The sequence below is a fragment of the Miscanthus floridulus genome, chromosome 8 (genome assembly GCF_019320115.1).
Source record: "Miscanthus floridulus cultivar M001 chromosome 8, ASM1932011v1, whole genome shotgun sequence".
NCBI classification, from domain to species: domain Eukaryota; kingdom Viridiplantae; phylum Streptophyta; class Magnoliopsida; order Poales; family Poaceae; genus Miscanthus; species Miscanthus floridulus.
This window is the reverse complement of record NC_089587.1, coordinates 43,960,513-43,982,091: the sequence shown is the minus strand read 5'-3', so window position 1 is coordinate 43,982,091 and position 21,579 is coordinate 43,960,513. Positions and strand designations below refer to the sequence as shown.

The following is a 21,579-nucleotide window of genomic DNA, read 5'->3' as shown; positions in this document are numbered from 1 at the left end:
GGTTAGATGCTTACAGTTAAAACCAAGTCTGTATATCCGTAAACTCCGGTTAAATTAATTTAAAACCAAACTGTGGGGATCTCCCCCACACTATTTTGCCTAAAAAAAAGATTTCAGGTCTTGTAGTAGAACAAACCAAAAGAAGAGGTTGAGATCGCTGCGTCGAAAGTCAACCAACTACTTCCTTTGATAAGGACACCAACTGCCAAGATCTGAAGAAGATCAACAGATCTGACGGACCAAACTCTAATTGCTCCTTCACCGACACAAACAACGTCGAGGTAGGGATAGACCGGAGAGACCTTATTCTAAAGTATCATCGTCGCCACCATCACGTCGATGACACCAAAACTCTCATGAGCTCGCACAGTTGGCGAAACAAAACAAACACTTAACGGTTTGGCATTTTAGTGTGCCGACTTGTGTGGAGCAACATGTAACTCGGGATTATATCCCAAACTCTGAGTAGTTAATAAAGCTCTCTTCTTCGAAAAAAATAAAAATACTCTCTCCTCTTGCTCTCGCTACGGTCTAGTTATGCTCTTTCAAAACGGAAATACTCTCTTAGGGCATCCGGATGCTCCCGTTGTCGTGGGCCATGACAGCCTGAGCGGCCCACTGCGTCTTGCCCATATTCCAATCCATAAGTTTGTAACAAAAAATCCACTCCAGAATGTTCGGAGCCTGGCTTCACGTGACCTCCACTCGACGCCGAGCCCGCGCCACCGCGGATTCCAGCGTGGTCCACTCCGAACTCTCCCCCAAAGGTCGCAGCCATGGCGGAGGACGCCCCCGACGTTGCCGCCGAGGGCAGCCAGCCTACGACCCCCGAGGATCCACCAACGCCGCCCCGGCGGCTGCCGCGAGCGCTAAGGTCGCGAAGGTGCTGCTATCGTTGCTCAACATCTGGCCACCATTGTAGCGCATGTGCAACGCCATGGTGCGCCGCCTTGTGCAGACGCTTGCGACGCCCAGCGTCCTCTTCCAGCGCTACGGCGCCGTCCCAAAGCCTGATGTCGAGCGCGCCACCGCGGCCATCGAGGCCGAGGCCTTCGCCGCCTCCTCCAAGTCCGTTGTCATCGAGTCCCCGAACTCTGTCGAGAGGAGGGGGCTACCGCAGTTCCCCACCAGGTAGGCCGTGGTCGCTGACAATGTCGTATTTCAAGCGTTTCATATGTTTCAGACGTACGTTTTCAAGTATTTCATCTGGATGTTGCCTATGTTGCAATAGCTATATAGGCATGTTGCAAGCGTATTTCATGTTGCTAGCGTATGTTTTAAATGTTTCAGGTGTTTTAGACGTATGTTGCAAATATTTTATCTGGATGTTTCAGATGTAGATCCACATGTTGCAATGGCTATACATACATGTTTCAAGTGTTTCATCTATTTCAGATGTATGTTGTAGATATTTCATTTGGATGTTTCAAAAGTAGATTCGGTGTTGCAAATGTTGTTATGGCTATACACACATATTTCAAGCGCATGTTTCAAGTGTTTCATCTGTTTCAGACGTATGTTGCAAGTGTTTCATTTGGATGTTTCAAAAGTAGATCTCGTGAAAGCACGTGCTGCTGCTGCTAGTGCACCGCCGTGGGTCACCGCGCGCGTCTGCTGGTGCTGATGCTTCCACTGCGAGCATGCGGGCGCGTGAAACGAAGCTGGCTCAAGGTGGTCCCCGCGCATGCGTGGACCCGCGCGACCTTTCGGAGCAAGATGGGTGCGGGCGCGAGGGAGCTGGGTGTGTCAGGCATGGGCTCGGCGCGAGGGAGCTAGGTGTGTTAGGCGCGGGCGCGAAAGCACCGTCCGACACTAGCGCCCCGAATCGGACGTTCGGACGCTAGCAAGTCCGTTTTTTCAAAATTTAATTACTGGAATTGTTACACCGTGTGATTTTGTGGAACGGAAGCCATTACCAATGGGCCGTGTTTCTTCGGGTTGCACGGGCTGGGCTCTATCATGGTTTGACGTGGTTAGGTTTTAACGGGTGGGCTGCTAAAGCAAGCGGTTGGACCGGAGCGGGTTCGGGTCGAACTCGGCACCCGCGGGCACAGCTGCTTCTTCATCCACACCCAGCGAATCCTCGCCGCTGGAGTCACGCAACCGCCGTCTCCTCGCCGGCACTCTCTGCCGCCGCTGCCTCTCTCCTCGTCGTCTCTACCACCGCCTGCACACGCTGAAATAAGGAGGGAGAATCAGAGGATCAGCAGAACCGCTAGCCCTCACCCTCGTCGCCCCCTGGTGCAATTACCCCGCCCGCCTCCTCCGTCCGCCGCCGCTTCCCCTCGGCGTCCTCTTCCTTCCCATGCCGTCCATACCAAGCGACCGCAGTCGCTCTGAGCGTTGTTGATCCGGTCACCCTTTCCCCAGATCCTCTCCCGCGACATCTCAGTTCTTCATCACCAAAAGATGGTCGGCGGCGGCAACGAGTTCCGGTTCTTCTTGTCCTGCGACATCAGCCACCCGCTCGCCTTCCGCGTTCTCCACGCAGGTATATCACTACTACCTCTCTTCTCCACCTCAATTTGGTTGCCAATTCGGTCCTGATGTACTCGCCGTGCTACCACCCGCTACAAAAATCCATCTTTTTCCAATGTTTTTCACACAACAAATTCGCCCCCAACAGCGATCTGAATCCAATATTCCTATATTCTCATTTGCAGATTTGTAACTGCTACCATCACAGCATTTTACTGTTTTGCACTGTTATTGCACAGCACTGATCTCTTTTCTGTTCTAAGTGCCTGTTTGGATAGCAAGGGCTAATTGTTGTCCAGCTAAAAAATAGCCAAAATTAGCTCTAGCCCATCCAAACATGGGCTAATAAGTGGGGTTAGTTTTTTAGCCAAGCCTCCAACTAATTGTTAGCTGGCCAACCCCATCTAATTTGGCCTAATTTTTAGTCTCAGCTAATAACTAGCCCTCTGTTCTATTTGTCCCGAACCAAATTTGTGCTGGGTTGTTTGTAAGTAAAGTAAATAGTACACGATGAAGCTCGAGAGGACATAATTTCTTTTTGATCAAGGGAAAGAATCTAGGGTTATTGCTCAAATTCAATGTTTATCTTTAATCCTCCACACTACCTGTTTTCTTCTTCGTAATGCATCTCAATCCTCCACGTTAATGCAATGATACTAAGTTCTCTTGCTTATTCGAGAATACCGGTCTACATTTTATCCCACAGGAGAAGAAAACCTTTTTACTTATTTGTTCTATACTGCTGCCAAATAAAACTTTCCTGTGTTCACTAGTATGCATCATCATAATTAAAATGATTAATACGTTGTTCGTCTTTGTCTTTCATATATATATTTCATATTCTCAACATTTCCTGTTTCCAGAACATATCTTGTTGACCGACCAAAAAGTCCCAGAGCTCTTTGTTGAGTGCAAGCTATACATCAATGGGATACAATTTGGGTTGCCTGTAAAAACAAGGTACAGATTTTTATTTTTATGTATTCTATAATTATATCAGCCAATTGACTGCACTCACCAGTTCTGTTTCTTGGAATTTTAATGCACATTTTTTCTCACGCTAGGTTGGAACCTTCAGGACCGAAATACTGTTGGAATGAGCTCATAACACTAAGTACCAAATACAGGGACCTAACGTCCCTCTCACAGCTTGCATTTACGGTATATTTCTTGGATTTGTACACCACTCGTGTCAGTTGCTTTTTTACTCAAACTACACAAGAGAGCTGTATGTCATTTCATTAAAAAACAAAAGGGTACAAGAGCTAGGGGAAAACAGCCCCACACAAACACACTCCTGTCAATTGTTAATGAAAGGAATTATATCTTTGTGGGTGTCAAGGTTGATATCTTTTTTAGCAGACCTGTGGAGGGGTTCCGTGTGAGTATAGGATTCAAAAAATTGAGCACATGTTTAATCTGATAAAAATGTCACTAGATGGGTCATACTCAACATGTTGTATAGTTCATTTTATTGGTAGAAAGTTTTAGCTTCTCATTTAAGTGGAGACATTGATTTATTTCCAAGTGCACCTTGAATAAACAAATAGGATGGTGTTTTTTCAGTCAATTTTATTGGAGATCACCATAATGATGAATCAAATTTATTGACCTGATTATACCTTGATGGTAGTGGTATCACATTATATTAGGGAAGTAATTTTGCTATGCCCAATGAGTATGTGGTGTATCATGTTAATAAGTTCAGTTCATAGGATAATTGCCCACCTGTATGGTTTTCCTTGTGTTTTAGCTTCGTATGTATTTTAATCTCTGATGTAGGTGTGGGATGTCTCATCTGGTGAGGACCCTGAGATTGTTGGTGGAGCCACCATATTTCTTTTCAACAGCAAAAGGCAGCTTAAAACAGGAAGACAGAAGCTGCGGCTATGGCCCAAAAAGGAGGCAGACGGAGGAGTCCCCACCACAACTCCTGGCAAGGTAACACTCCGCTTTACTCTTCTTGAACTCAGGATTCATCTGTTGTAGTTCTCTCTCAGCTAATCTCTGCACTTCTTTTTTACTTCTATTACCTCAAGGTGGACTTACCTTTTTTTCCCTATGTAACTTGTAGGTTCCTAGGAATGAGAGGGGTGAGATAGAGCGTTTGGAAAGGCTTGTTAACAAGTATGAGAGAGGGCAGATACAACATGTTGATTGGCTTGATCGTCTTGCCTTCAGTGCTATGGACAAAGCTAAGGAGAAAGAGTGTGAGAGGAAAGAAAATTTGTACCCTAGCCTGGTTGTTGAACTGTGCAGTTTTGAACATAGAATTGTCTTCCAGGTTAACATTACTGACCTTGTTATACATATATGTTATGGCACTGAGCTATTTTTCCCCCTGTAACTCTTTTACCTGTAAAATTGATCCTTTTTTTTTTGCACAAGGTGATCCTTGTGTATTTAGAATAGTCTTCTGCTACTCTCATAGTTGGAGGAATTTACATTTTGAAGTTGTTGAGTCATATAATATTTATTTATCTGAACATGACTTCTCCTGCTTGCAAGTTATAGAAAGTGTAATTTTATCTTCACCAGAGAAATGCTGAGTGTTACTTGTCCATGCAGGAATCTGGAGCAAATTTTTATACACCGGCCCCAGTATCGTTATCCAACGAGCTGGTTACTGTATGGGACCCAGAACTTGGACGAACCAATCCATCTGAGCACAAGCAGTTAAAGCTTGCTAGGAGCTTGACTCGTGGGATAGTTGATAGAGATCTAAAACCAAGCTCAAATGAGCGAAAGTACATGAAATATGCATTATTTTTTCCCCTCCTTTTCCCCTCTGTCAACTTATGATCTTTCGTGAGGAATTTTCTGACTTTTAGTTTCATGCTGTCATGAACTTGTGAGACAACCACATTCATATGTGAGCTGACTGAATTAGAAGATGCTGGAAGCAGAATTTTGTCGTTTATGTTAATAGTTTGCACAATTGGTTGTTTTCTAGCTGATTGATTTTGTCCTTTGTAGGTTACTACAAACAATTATTAAGTTTCCTCCTACACGCACTTTGGAAGTGGATGAGAAGCAGTTGGTGTGGAAGTTTCGTTTCTCTTTGATGTCTGAGAAGAAAGCTCTAACAAAATTCGTTCGCTCAGTGGATTGGAGTGATAACCAAGTTAGTAAAAGAAATCCCTATGTGCAAGTTCTGCTTTTGTTTTGTAATGTCATATTTGGTTTGGCTGGACTAAGTGATGCACATAAAAGTGTACTGCAAACCTGCAATTAGCTTATTTGATGTCAAATTTTTTCGTCATCTCAAATTCTTTTATTATATACTGGAACGAAGTGTATTGATTTTTTTGGAGCTGTGAACACTGCATGATCTGTTTCCTAAATGTGATAATGCTTTGCAGGAAGCTAAGCAAGCTGTTGAGTTGATTGGAAAGTGGGAAATGATTGATGTGGCTGATGCACTAGAGCTTCTCTCACCTGATTTTGAAAGTGACGAAGTATGCTGTCTGCCACCTTTATTTGTGCATGTTTCTGGTCTTCTTTTGTTTAGTTTGTTTTTTTTTCCATTAGATTACATATAAATGTTTCTTCTTCGCCCTTTGTTTAGTTACGCGAATTAGTCCTGAATCCCAGCGCCGTTCTTTTCTGGAATTTTTTGTGGCAGTTTGCTATCAACAAGCAGAAAGAAATACATTCTTTCGGCAAATTTCTTTGTTCGTGTTTTGCAGTAGGTTGCCTGTTTATCTTCTTTCTCCAGTGTTATTGAAACAATGCCTGCTGCTCTTCCTTAAAATCATATTTATTGTGTTGGTTTATTCTTATTCTTGAAATCAGCATCTTGAGGGAAAAAGTGTGTTTTGTGGGGTTTCGTAGTCTACATATGTCCATCAATTATAGGCATGCAGGTGGATGACAGCAGTCGCTCTACAGGGTTCACTAGGTTGCCCTGCAGTAGGTGGTGGTAGGCAACAGAGTGTCAATCCAGTGCCATCTGCCAGTAAGGCCCAAGTGAACAGCCATCAATCCAGATGGAGTGTCGAGGCCCAAATTGCTCACATCAGTCTGTATGGTCCAGAATGGATATGAGTTGCTTGTGTAAGCATTGCGGGCATGACCTGCTGTAGTCATTTAAGACAAAGGAAAATCAGAGAGAGGCCTCAATGAAGTTGTATAAAAGTTTTTTTATGGAACATGAGGGACATGACAGTTACTTCATTCAATACAATTCCTCCTCTCTTCTCCAATTCAGATCTAATCCTTCCCAATTCTTCTAATCCTGATCCTAAAATTCAATCCACCTACCTGTACCCTAACACAGAGCTGCACCTGGAAGCAGTGAGATGGTGGGGTTTTGGCTGGGTTGGAAGTAGGATTGCAGTTGTAGGCATTTGCATGGTGCTTATCTGGCACACTATCACCATTTACTATCCACCTTGTTTTCTTGTTTACTTGATACCCAAAATGCTGTTGCAGTAAAGAGTTGTCAGCGTTACACTGAGCTGTAGATTTTTATCCAAGATATGTATCATTTACGTGAGATGATCTAATGTACCCTCTTTCTCGACTTCTTGTTGGCTTTCCTGTTTTTCATTTTTTTCATTTTCAAAAGGTTTGTGCACTGGTAATAGTTTTTTGTTCCTGGAGAAATGTTTATTAGTTAAGGTTATATAAATGATTATCTTATTATCTCATTTCCTAAAGAATATTGAATAATTAGACTCTGACTCTTGCTATATGCTTTATTATCTCATATTATTCTGTAAGGTAACAATTGTTTTTGTGCAAAGGTTCGCGGTTATGCTGTCAGCGTACTTGAAAGGGCTGATGATGAAGAATTACAGTGCTATTTACTTCAGTTAGTGCAAGCTCTTCGGTTTGAAAGATCTGACAAGTCCCGTCTAGCACTCTTTCTTGTAAACCGTGGTATGTTTAAATACCTATGTAAATATTTGTTCACAACTTCATCTGCCACATTTTATCACTGTGAAATTTGATGAAGTAACATACTACTTGTTTGTTGAAAGGAGAAAAATGTCATTTTGTGTCTTCATGACTTCCATGGCTGTACTTTGAATTATTTTAGCACCAAGTGCAATCCAACCAAAACACTTAATATTTTTATTACTGTTGCAAAATTGATTATTCATTGTAAACTTTGAGGTCACCACAAAGCTTGCATGACTTGCGGAAATTTTACCTGCAGACCTTTTGTCAACTTATGTTGTTTATTATGTCATCACGAAACTGTTTCCGTAGAGAACTATCTGCAGTGTTTTGATCTTTTTTCCCACTCCATTGCAGCTTTGTCAAACATCGAAATTGCTAGCTTCCTCCGGTGGTATATATTAGTTGAGCTTCACAGTCATGCATATGCAAGACGATATTATGGCACATATGACATGCTTGAAAATAGTATGATGAAAGTACGGTTTTCTTCCTTTTTTACAATCTTCTTGGTTCTTTCATTCCCTGTCTGTAACTTTGCAGTGTTTATATGTATATGTTGTTGTTTCTGTTCTTAACAGTTGGTTGGTAGGGAGGATGGGGATGAAGATGGGTTTCGACTGTGGCAGAGTTTAACCCGGCAGACTGACCTCACTGCTCAATTGTGTTCTATTATGAAGGATGTAAGAAATGTAAGAGGTAGCGCACAAAAGAAAATTGAAAAATTAAGGCAGCTATTATCAGGAGTTTTCAGCGAGCTTACAAACTTTGATGAGGTAAATCTGTATTGTTTGTTAGTGCTAAAACATATGATCACAGATTAACTTTACTTTGTAGCTGTAACTAACTTGTTCGTTTGAACTGATTCCAGCCAATTCGTTCACCATTAGCACCAACTCTTCTCCTAACAGGAGTTGTGCCTCAAGAATCGTCTATATTTAAAAGCGCCTTGAACCCTTTGCGCCTGACATTTAAAACAGCAAACGGGGTAACATCCAAGATTATTTACAAAAAGGGAGATGACCTCCGGCAAGATCAGTTGGTAAGTAATCAATGTTGCTTTACATATGCTATTGAATGGTTTACTTCAGTTCCAGTCTGTACACAATATTACCCTCATTACTATGGTTCTGGTTCCTGACATTCTGAAGTCTGAACGAGTGATATTATTTATCAGTTTATTATTTGACACTTTAATTGAATGTAATGAAACATTGTGAGCTATAACATGTGTAACATTTCAAGGATGTCCATTTAGATGACTTGAGTGGGAGAAAGAGAATCATAGCTAATTGTTTCTGTATGATTATAGGTTATTCAAACGGTTTCTTTGATGGACCGCTTACTCAAATTAGAAAATCTAGATTTGCACCTTACTCCATACCGAGTTCTTGCAACTGGACAAGATGAAGGGATGCTTGAATTTATTCCTTCCAGTTCTCTCGCACAGGTAACTTGGTAGTGGAAGCTCTTGTTGCCAAATGCCAAATGCTCTTTCCACTGCAATGAACTTCCTAATAATTCTATCTTCTGTTTATTACTACTCTCTATTTCTACAAACTTCATAAAGATAGCTATGTTGATTTAAGTAGCATGTTCCCAGATTCTATCAGAACATCGCAGTATTACAAGTTACCTACAGAAGTTCCATCCTGATGAGGATGGTCCTTTTGGTATAACGGCTCAATGTTTGGAGACATTCATAAAAAGCTGCGCCGGTTACTCTGTCATTACATATATATTGGGGGTTGGAGACAGGTTTGTCTTCTTTACACCTGGTTTGAAGCACCTCTTTGATAGTAACCTTCTAGTTTGTTTTCTGCTCTATGTAATGTAACAAACCAAGGAGTTATTACAATATTATGATCAGGAAGCTAGGATGAGGACTCTGAACTTATTTATGTGTTTACTTCATTTGTTTCTTTTGTGAAGATTGTGAAGGCATGAAAATATGTAAATCTGTACATAAATAAGTTCACAGTATTGCCCAATTAATATTCAAGTATCGTAGTGCTCATCATACTTCAATGGAAGTTTGTTCATGATCAGGACATATTCTGTAGCAATGTTTTTACATCCTCTTTCTCCTGATAGATGAAGTTACCCATGTTGAACATGGACGATGATACGACTTATAGAAATGCAAATTTAACAATAATAACATTTTTTTCCTTTCTCTACTCTCTAGGCATCTGGATAATCTTCTTCTAACTGATGATGGATGCCTTTTTCATGTTGACTTTGCTTTTATCCTTGGTCGAGACCCAAAGCCATTTCCACCACCGATGAAACTTTGTAAAGAAATGGTTGAGGCCATGGGCGGTGCAGAAAGGTAATTAGTTGAACAATTTCATCAAGTCTTTGCACTTTCATTCATTTGCCTCATGGATATGTACTGTCAAAACTTGCTTTCGTGTTTCAGCCAATATTATACAAGATTCAAGTCCTACTGTTGCGAAGCATACAACATTCTAAGAAAGTCAAGCAGTCTCATCTTGAATCTATTCAAGCTTATGGAACGATCAGGCATTCCAGATATCTCTGTTGATGAAAGCGGAGGTCTCAAGGTAAATTGGTTATTTACGAGCTCAGGAGCTTGTGAGCTCTACAAAGAGCAGTCAAAAACTCAAAGTGACATGTTCCTCCTTGTTTGTGTGGTGCATCGTCGATCAGCTCCAGGAGAAATTCCGGTTGGATCTGGACGATGAGGAGGCTATACATTTCTTCCAGGATCTTATCAATGAAAGCGTCAGTGCTTTGTTCCCCCAAATGGTTGAGACCATCCATAGATGGGCTCAGTATTGGCGGTAAGCTGATGTTACCGAAGCAAGTGTAAATCTGTACATGGTGAGTTGGGCAATACTTCCCTGTTGTTATGATATTGTTTAATCTGGGAGTTTGATACTCTCTTGGCAAACGAACTAATATATTTATATCTTTTGGTTGGTTTTGATGTTCACTCCAGCTGACTGTCACGAGCCACGGTAATCAGTGAGAATTGACACTAACGGGAGCCTGGCATTTGGGGGTTCAAGCTGCGGCACACGCTGCTGTCAAAGGATGCTACTAGAGGCTGTTTTTTGTTTTTTGTTTTCCTTTTTTGACGCCTCATCCCTCCAACTCCAAGTACTGTGGCGATTTGGGCAGATGGGTAGAGTTCCGTGACGCACTACCGTACCCATGTGCATTCCTCAAATGCATATATGTTAAATTACTAATGTATATCAACATCAATGGTTTGTAAGGAAAAGACTAGCCTGTCAACAGTACACAGATTTGCACAGCATGCCAATATAGCTTGGTAAATGGCAATGCTAAAATTTTAAAAATGTATATAGCTTTTCTAGATACATTGCTTATAGTGTACATATATAAGTGCATAACAAAAACTATATATCTAAAAAAGTTGAAACGTCTTATAATTTAGATCAAAGAGAGTATAACATTAATATCTTTTGCTCATCCATGTTTGATATAGTAACAAGCAATGAAAACAAAGTCATATAAAGTAGTTTGATGCCACATAGTTAAGAGGCGACAAGAATGCTCAATTGTATGCTTGAGCAACATTTTATGGAATTTGTCTTGTGCAACATTTTATGGAATTTTTCTTGAGCAACATCTTACGGAATTTGAATTATCCACGCCCTCAGTATTCAAGTATCTCACATTTTCTTCACTAGAGTTTTCTAATCCTATATGGAATTTGTCTACTCTTTAAATGCCGGCAAGCCCCATTCCGTATGTTTGAAGTCCAACAATGAACTGAGAACTTGGTCAGCTCCTTTGTGATATGAAACATCCAGCCTTGGGTCTGGGACCATCACTGCAGACCTGTATAAGTAGCAAGAGTTGTAGTAAAAAAAAGGGTACAAATGGTTGAAAAAATCGTGTATCTATGACAGCTCCCTTACATTCCAGCATTTTTCGCTGCAGCTACACCGGCAGGAGCATCTTCAAAAACCAAGCACTTACTGGGTTCTATGTCACCCTAAAAAAAATGCAATGCAGTTGCATCAGTAGAGATTCTCACAGACAGCATCCAAAAGGAACATTCTAATTGCAACTGTTGCCATATGATCAAATCCAATACCTCAAACCTCCTCATTGCAGCAAGAAAAATATCAGGGGATGGTTTACCAGCCTTCACCTCCGGATCATCACCCATGACAACATGATGCATCAGGGAAAACATTTCCTGGTGGTTCTGGGTCTTTAGTGCAAAATGACGTTTATGGGATCTGTAAGCCACAGCAAGCCAGCAACAAACATTAATAGGGTTCTAATTCATGGAAAGACGATGAGCATTGACCATTGAGAAAAGGCCAAATGGATGATCAGATGTAAAGAAACCTACCCTGTGGCAACAGCCATTGGTATTCCATTGGCATGAAGATGATGGACCAAACGTAGTACTCCTGCAAGAAACAAGATTCATTTTACACATCATAAGCAAACCATCTATCACAATTTGAGTAAATTACTGAAAGGAAACACAGACCACTTATATTAAAGCAACTTGATCAATGATGCCACAATGTTGATTTTTATTCTTCAAAATATCCCACCAGTCAAGGCAAACCTTAAAGAAGCAGTAATTTCACCACAAGAGATTTTCTTAAGAGGAACAGTGTAAAATCAAAAGTAAGTCTGGGACAAGAGTCAATTGCAAAAGGCCACAATCTGAAATCTTGAAAAAATATGGCAATTTCCTTTGGCTCCACTTCAATGGATAAGTAGACAACATTAGCATTAAACAGCCTGAAGTGCATATGCAACAAATTCCATATGATACCATGAACTTAAGTTAGCACAAAATGGCCAATTGTGTTTGACATCACCTCAAAAGTATAATCACATATCTGAAAGTTGAATTTATATGTTCACAGAAAATGTTATGCAAAAAATATTCTGTGTATGGATTTATTGATATATAATACTTAACACGTAATGTTCCTCCAGCTAAAGTTCAATTCCTCGCTTTGATTTCATGGTGGTACATGAAACAAGAAACCAAAGACTACATCTTGTTAAGAAGGGCAACATTGAGCAAGATTTAACCAAATGGCCAGAGCAACTATGGAATTACATCTGAATATATCAACTTCAGAACTCAAGCTCGTTCATTTTGAGTTATATTTTCCCCAGAAATTCAGTGGACCAAAGTAATCGTCAACATAGAGCACAACGAATCGATTATGCATAATGGTAGACCTGTGGTTATAGGTTTCCTACAAGGAGAGAATTCTGAGAGGCGTCCATGTTCATCTTTGGCTCACCTGGCAGCTTGGTGCAGGATGGGAAGAGCGCCTGGAGCATGCTCTCGCGTTCCCCAAGGAACTGCTCGGGGGTGAGCAGGCCGTTGAGGCCGCACTCGTCGACGAAGATGCGGGCGGACTCGGCCGCCTTCTTGCCCATCATCTTGGCCTTGAGCGACCAGTCGAACACCTTGCCGTACCTCGCTAGGATCTTCTCCTGCACCTCCGTGTAGAAGCCCTCCGTGTCTGCACCCCGCGCCACGGACCGACGATCGTCAGCGCACTCCGGACATGGGATGCGGCCAAGAACATGAACATCGCCGATCGACAAAAGACGGAGAAGATAGAGATACCGAGAAGGAGGCCGTCCATATCGAAGATTACGTGCGAGATGGCGGCCTTAGGTTGCGCCGCCGCGCCGTCATCGGCGCCAGCGGATGCCATTGCGCGGGGTGAGCAAGTGCGAGTGAGAGAGATCTGGGCGGGGCGACTGTGGGAAGGGAATCTCTGGTGGATGCCGATTGGCGTGCGCTTCTTCCCTCCGATTGGGAAGGGAAGGGAAGGGGAGGGCAAAGGGATGGATGACCTCAGCATCTTGCGGGCCGGGTTGGGCCAGGACCAGGATAGAGGAAAGTTGGCCTATGCATATAGGAGTACTTTAAAAATACCATTCCGGTTTTTGTTTTAGAATAAATTTAGGGTCTCTTTGGTACGGCTTACACCGGCTTTGACTTCATCTATTTTGCATAAATCAAGGCACTGTAGCGTGAAGCCGTTTTGTAAGCCGGGGTTAAAATGAACTAGAAGCCGAGAAAAACCAGTTTTTCTGGCTTCACCGGCTTTGGCTTCACCGGTGAAGCCGTTTTGATGAGCCGTGCCAAAAGGGGCTTTAGTATCGGTCTATATTGGTGTACCGTGATATATTTATATATAATAACTTTATCCACAATTATTTTCAGAAATAAATAAAGTTAGGTAAATATAGTATGCATATAAGGTGTGAAATGCTTATGAATAATTAGCTTGCTAATTTTGATGCTTCCACTGTCCCGCGCTCACATCCCTAAACTGAAGGAGGTGCTCTAACCTATCACTAGTAAACCGATCTTTTCTTAGTACTCTCTCCGTTTAAAACTATAATACATTTTGATTTTCTTGTTGTATTACTGTATATATATATAGAAAATATATATTTAGGTGCATAGCAACAACTATATATCTAGAAAAAACAATGTCTTATAATTTAAAATTGATGAAGTAAATATTATACTTATAATTTAGAATGGATAAAGTAAATATTATATATAGTAGGAGACATACAATTTTGTGGCGATATTTATACCAAGACTACCGGCACAACAAAAGTATATTAAAATTGATAAAAATTGATAAGAGATTGACTTAATTCGAACAGATGGTTACTGTGACTAATTATGAGTTCGTCATCTACAGATGGTTACTGCGTCTACTTATAGGTTCGTCACGAACAGATGGTTACTGCATCTACTTATGAGGTCAAGTGGCGGAGCCTGAAGTAAAATAAGGTGGGGGCCATTTGTCAATTGAATCTATATGTACATAAGTAGTGAACAAAATTAATAGAAGTACTTATAATTAAGCCACAGTATATAAAAATATATTTGACAACACAATAGCTGAGCATAAAAAATTCTATAAAAAAGCAACATAAGATATCAATTGACAACTCCAATATATATTACTCAATTAGCAATTATAATACACATACTATGTAGAATTTATCGATTGAAAAGTTAGGAAGGAAAAAAGATAGAAAAAACAACCAGACTCAAAACGGCGCATAGCAACAAAAGCAAAGAAAACAGGCTAATGGAATAACGGCTGAGCCGAGCGAGTGGGACCACGGGTACATAATTGTTTTTTTATTTTTTAGATGGAGGAAATGCTACACGATTTCTATGTCTACGTAGAGACATGCATGCCTGACCTTGGCCGCTGGCTTACAATCCATACAGACTTAGAGCGCATGCAAACTTACTGCTAACTCGCAGACTTCACAGCTCATGCAGGGACAGGGGCTTCAGCAAATCACGGAGGCAAGGGGGGCAATGGCCCACTATGGCCACCACGTAGCTCCGCCGGTGATCGTCACGACACAATAAATTATTCGAACGATCAGAACAGAGATTATTTTAAAATATAAAAAATAACAAGATATTAACTGAATTTAAATAAGCAGTTATTGCATCTACCTATGAGTTCATCACGACATAGGACGACTAGCAGCATGTTCGTTTGCTCGTATACGATCGTGGATTATAAGCTAGAACAATATTTTTCTATCACACTAAACCAGCCAGCAGTAAATAATCCACGATCGTTTACGACGAAACGAACCAGCTGCAGATCATGACACAGTGGTTTTATTATAGTCCAAATTTTCGTTCTTAGCATACGAAGATCGAGGAAACGAACATGGGTTTTCAGCTTCAAACTTCGTTTCAAGAAGGAAGGGTGAGAGTGATGGACATAAGAAGGGAGAGGAGAGAACCGAGTAGCACTCGGGTGGCTAGCACAGCCGGTGGACCTGCAGCCGGCGCAAGTTCGATTCCTAGAAATTTTCGTTCTTTGTATTTGATAATTATTATCCAATCATGGTTTAACTAGGCTCAAAAAAAATCGTTTCGTAATTTATAATTAAACTGTGTAATTAATTATTTTTTTATCTACATTTAATACTCCATGTATGTGTATAAAAATTTGACATGATGAATAGAGTGAAAAAACTTGAACGAGGCCTGGCCTACGAAGTCATAAATAGACCCGGAACAGTGCGGTAAAGGCAGAGGAGATAGTGAGAGCGGCACCCAGATTTGAACTGGGGGTAAAGGATTTGCAGTCCCCTGCCTTACCACTTGGCCATGCCGTCAAAAAATCTGATCTAAAATCGAGAAAAGAGCAAGTATTTATCCACATTTTTTTACTAATTACTAAAACCTTTTTTTCTTTTATCTTGAATCTAATTCTACTTACTTTCTTTTTTCGAATCTTTTTCAAAAAATAGATTTCTGCTTTTTTGGATCCTGACTCGATATTTTCAGCCTGTTCGCTCGCTCGTAAACGATCGTAAATTTTCAGCTGGGAACAGTGTTTTTCTTTCACACCAAATCAGTCAGCAGTAAATAATCCACAATACGATACGGCCTCCCGAACAGGCCGTTTGCACCTTCAATTTTTTTGAGTTTTTCATTCTCTTTTTTTTTTGAGGATTTAAACTTTCATTACATCACAAACAAATTGCAGACAGGTTATAGTGATGGGAATAATTTTGTCCAATCGAACTTGATATTCAGCCTGTTCGTTTTGGCTGAATTGGCTTATAAGGCCATGGCTGAAAGTATTACTGACTGATTTTGTGTGAGAGAAAAATATTGTTCAAGCCATGGATTATAAGCCAGATACGAACAAATAAGCCGAAACGAATATGCTGATTACACGTAAGAGATTAAGCAAATGCCTGGCACGAGAAAAAACATGAAGTCCTGATTACATACAGGTTACGGAAAATGGAGATCATTATCCCAATCAAACTCGATATTACACGTTAGAGAATACGTTACGTTAGAGATTGAGCAAAGTGCCTAACAAGAGAAAAAGCATGAAGTCGGGGATCATGTTTTATTCCAATCAAAATTTTCTTTGCGAGACCCGTTAATTCAGGCAAATGCGAGTACCCGTGAAGTCCGTGAACAGATTCTACCACAAAGGAACCTAAATAGCCGAGCGTAAGTCAGAGATTTAAAGCCAGGTGGACAGATATGAGCTACGCTAAAAAAGACAGAACTTTTTTTATTATTACATATATAAATAAAAATATTAGAGGTATATTGAAGGTAGAGAGTACATGTACGTATTAGAAAATACTCTCTAATACCAGAGATACATTATTTGGCATACACTATCACACAGCGTCCATTCGTGTACAAAGCTTCTTCTGATATACATCATACTGTTACGCGTCGCAGCAGCTCATCACTGGTACTGCCCGCCGGTGCCACGCGGCTGCGGGACGTCGCTCCCGACGTGCGGGTTGTGGGCGGCGCTGGGCCGCGCCGTGCCGGTGGCCCTAGCGATGGGGCGGGTCTCCCCAACTCCGGCCTCCACGTGCCCGCCCTCGGGGGCAGCTCCCCCGCCGTAACCCTGCCGGGAGGCGTCGACGATCCCGGGCGCGCCCTGCGACGGGTGCTGGTACGTGGCCGCGCCGGTGGCGCGCTCCTTGGCGGCCTCGTTGGCGCGCATGGCGTCCTGCTTCTCCAGCTCCGCGGCGCGCACGCGCTCCCGCTGGTTCGCCTCCGCCGCGGCCCTGTCCGACGCGTTGTGCGCCGTGGCCTTCTCCACCTGGCCTTGCACGGCGGCGCGGGTCTTCTGCATGCCGGCGTTCGCCGAGGCCCCGAGGTTGGCCGCGGCCTCCTTGGTCGCCTCCATTGCTGTCTTCCCGGCCTGCATGGCTGTTTGCGCTTGAGATCTCTCTCGCGCGCTCACGGCAAGTGTCGTAGCTAGTGTCGTGATCGTTTGACTAGTAATCGCAGGGAAGAATGATGTGCCGTGTGCGGTGTAGCCGAGAGAGAACGTTCGGATTTTGCCGCCGCTTTATAGGTTTTGTGGATGTGGACACGCGTCTGAGAGCGGGGAGCCCGACATACAAAGCCGCGACGTGTTGCCACGTTCGCTAGCACGTGTGGATACACGCGTAGCTATGTGTGGAGCGCGGGGACACGAGGCAGCTTGCCAAAGAGATGCACGCGTCGACGTGGTCACCGGAGGAGGAGGCGATCCGTCATCCACCTTGCACTATTGCACCTTCCATTCCCCACGTATACTTATTCTAGATTAGTTGTACTAATACATTATTAGCACACGTCTTACCGCATAGAAATAGAAACTGCGAAGTGAAATCCTTGTCCACCACATGTAAGACAAGAACTGGCAAAATGCAGAGACCCCACTGATCCAAGCTAGCAGCTCAGCCCAAAATTTTAGGTGCCATATATATATATATATATATATATATATATATATATATATATATATATATATATATATATATACGCCGGACTAAATCAACAAATTTCTCTCTCATTCTCTGTCTCGGCCTCTTCTCTACAGCTAAAAGAAATCTAAAAAAATCATTTATAGCATGCTAATATGGCTAACCCTATGGCCACTCAGCCTGGGCACTTTTTCACTTAAAACCGAACAACGAACCGAACCGAACCGAACCGAAACCGAACCGAATAGTCGGTAGTTCGATTTTTCGGTTCGGTTTCGGTTTACAGTTATGTGAAGTTCGGTGTTCGGCTTTGGTTTCTATGCAATACCGAACCGAAGTACCGAGAAACCGAACCGAACCCTGTTTTTTTCCTGGTGTTTATCAAAACTGATGGAGTACTGTGGTTTATTATCAAGAATGAACGGCAAATTTGTAATATTTGATTTGAGCATTGAATTGTTAAGTTTGTAACAGTCTTGAGTCTTCAAATAATATACTGTGCTATGCTGTCAGTTCTAAATCCTGTCTGATGTTTTCTTGCATCGGTTTATTCGGTTTTAACTGAAAAACCGAACCGAAATTGGTCGGTTTTTTGGAATTTTAGCAAACCGATCGGGGGTCATTTCTGGAAACCGAAATTTTGGAAAAACGAAAAAACCGAACCGAACCGTCGGTTAAAACCGAACGCCCAGGCTGAATGGCCACGCTCGTCCCTCTTCCCCCTGTACAGATAGCAAAAGAGATAATTCGAGGACATCCCACAAGTTACACAATTTTTACAAAGCCAAGCAAATACGTTAGCGACGCAGCACCACATGTTAATTATCGTCCACCTTGAAAGTAAATATGGCTAGACAAAATACTCGCGGCTTGCCAACTCACTCGACTCGTGGTCGGCTCGGCTCGGCTCGTTTTAACTTTTTTACGAGCTGAGCTGGAAGTCTAGCTCGCTGTTTGAACGAGCCAGCTCGCGAGCTGCTCACGAGCTGAAACGAGCTGAGGCCTATCAATCCACGACCATGAATCCAAAATATGATGATGCTGACTTAGAAATGTCAACCTATCTTATTAGTATGTAATCCTTATTTTCAGCTGTTTCATATAGATTTTGATTTTATAATTGTCGTGGTACTTAAATGTTGATTTATGGATTATTTTCCAGAGAGAACATGATGATGCTAATATTGAATTTGTGGACTTTCTGAAGTCTGTGGTGGCAAGCAACTAGTAAGTATGCTGAAACTGCATGGATCATGGATGGACCAACTATATTGCATGGTTGATACTTTTAATGAACCTGATGTGTATTAATCATGTATGGTTGCATAATAGTGGACGTAACCTTCTGGAATTAAAAAAAGGGCGTACCCAGTGCAGAGAGCTCCCGCTTTGTGCGGGGTCTGGGGAAGGGTGTTAGTGGCAAGCCTTACCCTCGCATGTGCAATGCGAGAAGACCGCGACTCGAACCCGAGACCTTCCGGTCACAGGCGGTAAGACTCTACCGCTTGCACCAGCATTATAAACATGTGTGTTCTTTTTTTTAGTAGCTCAAACGAGCCAGCTCGAGCTCGCTAACAAGCCGAACTGAGCTACGCCTCTAGCTCGTAATATTAACGAGCTGAGCCGAGCTGGCTCGGTAGCCTAACGAGCCAGCTTAAGCTTGACCGAGCTAGCTCGATATCCAGCCCTAAAAGTAAACCTTATTGATCTCCACATGGATCATGGGTGTTCGACCCCAAAAGGCTAAAACAGCACTATAAACCTCTCATGTCATAACTCATAACACGCACAGAAGATTCAACATAACGATGGTTAAGATCGATCAAATTTAAAAGCTTGCTACCTCCCCAACTAGAGACACCATTTCGGTGCCAAGCTCACAGAATAGGTCCACAACAGCAGGTAGCAATGCCAAAAGATCCATCAGATGTTTATAGACTGATAATGGCACAATCAGCACATAGTCACACCATACTTCGACCAGACAAGTACTGATACACTTAGCTTCAGTTATCATCAGAGACCATTAGACATAGTACGAGGATAAGATAAGGTCGTTCGACGAATTTAGCACCTAGCTCAGCAACAGCTTCACTTCAGCTCTGAGGGAAGAGCCAAGTCGCAAACACCATGCCAGGCTCCCATGACACAGTTGGCAGGGGGTTGGACACCTTGCCGTCCGTCATGCTATACACCCTGCAAGAACTTGAGCCAGTACACAAACTGCGACCCCAGCCCTTCTCCAGTAAGAAGATGCAGTCCCTTGGCAACGCGTTATGAGGAACACAAACAGACCTGCTGCATCGTCGACTTAGAAACAAAATCTCGTTGTTCCCAATTGTCGTCGCCTTAAGCCACTGTGACTGACTGAGGACAGCTTCAAACACCTCGAACTCATTATGTCCAGCTGCATCGGGACCATCCAGGTCGTCGAATGGGTCGCACAACTTTCTCATCACCACCAGCAACACACCACGTGATTCAACTAGATAGGCCATCATGTGACCACCTCTTAGGAAATAACCTATGTCCAAACATGGACATTCGATGACATTTCGTATTTGAGAAATCCATGGATCACCGCTGCTCTGGTCCACGCTGAAATGGATGGCGAAAAGTGTAACCATGAAGTCAATGGCATATAGCTTGCCCTGATGGAATACCATGTCATCAAAGCTGACACAGAGATTTTTCGCCCATACAGACCACCACGAGGTAGCCCCTGCCTGGCACACTGCAATCCGTTGGCCTCCCGTGAAATAGATTGTTGCTACAATGAGATTGGATGAACAGAGCCACAGTTTGCAATTCTTTGGCTCCATCTCCAACTTCAACGTTTCAGCCATTTCCATCCATGCTAGGGTTGCCTCATCAACAGACTCATCACCCACATCCACATGCAGGGGCCGTTCTTCTAGAGTCAAAGAGGGTCCAGGGCTCAGGCCATCTTCATCCTTCAGAACTCCTCCATCTCTTCCACAGCGAGTAGAAGGAGGGCACTTCATGATTGCGGGGGCAGTAGAGGGGGCTTGACTCCAAACTGGTCCACCGTCCGTGCCCACAAGCCGGGTTCAGATACGGGACAGAGGTGGAAGTGTCACGGTGGCATTGGAGAAAGGATCCCTCAGGAAACGGCCCTCTTCACTTGAAAACACCAACCAGTCGCCACAAGCGTCGTTGTACCCCGTGGAGCTATGGAAGTGGACGGCTCGCTTCCGGGCAGGCTGTACACCGTACTGTCCGAGAGCAGGAGTAGAGGCAGCGGTGGGGGCAGGGGCCCGTGCCGCGTGGCCGCGCGCCACTGGGGGCACACGGCGGCGAACCGGACGCGGTCGACGTGGGCAGGCAGACGTTCCCGTGGTATCCGCCATCGGTCGATCCGATCCTGCAAATACAATCGGAAAAAAACAGCAGCCGTCAGCGCGGACACACATTGCGTTCATAAACCGGCAGCGAAACACGAGCAGCGTAGGCGGCGCGCGCTTGCATCGCAGGCAGACAGGCAATGCATCGAACACCTTGCGCGCGCGACCCGCGGCGAGAGCGAGGGGAGCCGAGGGAGTAGGGACCGAGGAGCGTCGAGTTCGGGGGAAGGAATGCTGGCGGCTTACCGGAAATCGACGACCGCGGCAGGGTGAATCGTGCTCCTCCTCTTGCTGTTCGGGCGGAGGCGGTGGTGGTGGCCCGGCCAGCGGCACAGCTTACCGGAAATCGACGACTGCGAGCGACTGTTCGAGTTCGAGTCAGGTTGTCTTGAGCGGTTGAGCCGCGAAAGTTGTTGACCTCGTGAAGTTCAAAGCGGCCCAAAAGCCCAAAAGAATTCTTTGAAAACTGAGTTGGTATATAATGGTCCTGTCCGGCAGTCCAGAAAAACGGCTGATGATAATACTGATTTGTTGTGAGAGAAAA

General features: G+C 43.3%; 3 protein-coding genes, 1 non-coding gene and 1 pseudogene across 5 annotated transcripts; 1 reads left to right on the top strand and 4 right to left on the bottom strand.

Moving 5' to 3' along the window:
- Positions 1-2,024: 2,024 nt before the first annotated feature.
- Positions 2,025-10,716, top strand: LOC136476259 (phosphatidylinositol 3-kinase, root isoform-like). Of its 2 annotated transcripts, XM_066474029.1 has the most exons (19): positions 2,025-2,241; positions 2,371-2,491; positions 3,342-3,438; positions 3,543-3,639; positions 4,261-4,419; positions 4,553-4,762; positions 5,047-5,225; positions 5,455-5,602; positions 5,841-5,936; positions 7,227-7,362; positions 7,741-7,862; positions 7,965-8,159; positions 8,255-8,425; positions 8,696-8,833; positions 8,987-9,141; positions 9,572-9,715; positions 9,806-9,950; positions 10,057-10,230; positions 10,349-10,716. In XM_066474029.1, exons 2-18 carry the CDS (start codon positions 2,410-2,412, stop codon positions 10,192-10,194), a joined length of 2,412 nt encoding a protein of 803 aa, XP_066330126.1. In that variant the 5' UTR covers positions 2,025-2,241; positions 2,371-2,409; the 3' UTR covers positions 10,195-10,230; positions 10,349-10,716. The 2 variants fall into 2 exon arrangements, with proteins under 2 accessions (XP_066330126.1, XP_066330127.1); XM_066474030.1 differs by lacking the exons at positions 10,057-10,230; positions 10,349-10,716 and having other exon boundaries at positions 2,025-2,491; positions 9,646-9,715; positions 9,806-9,943.
- An 85-nt stretch (positions 10,717-10,801) lies between these two features.
- Positions 10,802-13,206, bottom strand: LOC136476260 ((DL)-glycerol-3-phosphatase 1, mitochondrial-like). Its single transcript, XM_066474031.1, has 6 exons — positions 12,995-13,206; positions 12,663-12,887; positions 11,741-11,801; positions 11,477-11,624; positions 11,298-11,374; positions 10,802-11,217 (listed from the first exon to the last, which is right to left on the bottom strand). The coding sequence occupies exons 1-6, from the start codon at positions 13,083-13,085 to the stop codon at positions 11,094-11,096; spliced, it is 726 nt and encodes a 241-aa protein (XP_066330128.1). The 5' UTR covers positions 13,086-13,206; the 3' UTR covers positions 10,802-11,093.
- Positions 13,207-15,475: 2,269 nt separating this feature from the next.
- Positions 15,476-15,549, bottom strand: TRNAC-GCA (transfer RNA cysteine (anticodon GCA)). Its single transcript has one exon. It is a non-coding gene; the product is annotated as a tRNA-Cys (tRNA).
- Positions 15,550-16,575: 1,026 nt separating this feature from the next.
- On the bottom strand, positions 16,576-17,201 carry LOC136471813 (11 kDa late embryogenesis abundant protein-like). Its single transcript, XM_066469556.1, has one exon. The coding sequence runs from the start codon at positions 17,124-17,126 to the stop codon at positions 16,653-16,655; it is 474 nt and encodes a 157-aa protein (XP_066325653.1). The 5' UTR covers positions 17,127-17,201; the 3' UTR covers positions 16,576-16,652.
- Positions 17,202-19,662: 2,461 nt separating this feature from the next.
- Positions 19,663-21,159, bottom strand: LOC136468962 (uncharacterized; annotated as a pseudogene).
- Positions 21,160-21,579: the final 420 nt, after the last annotated feature.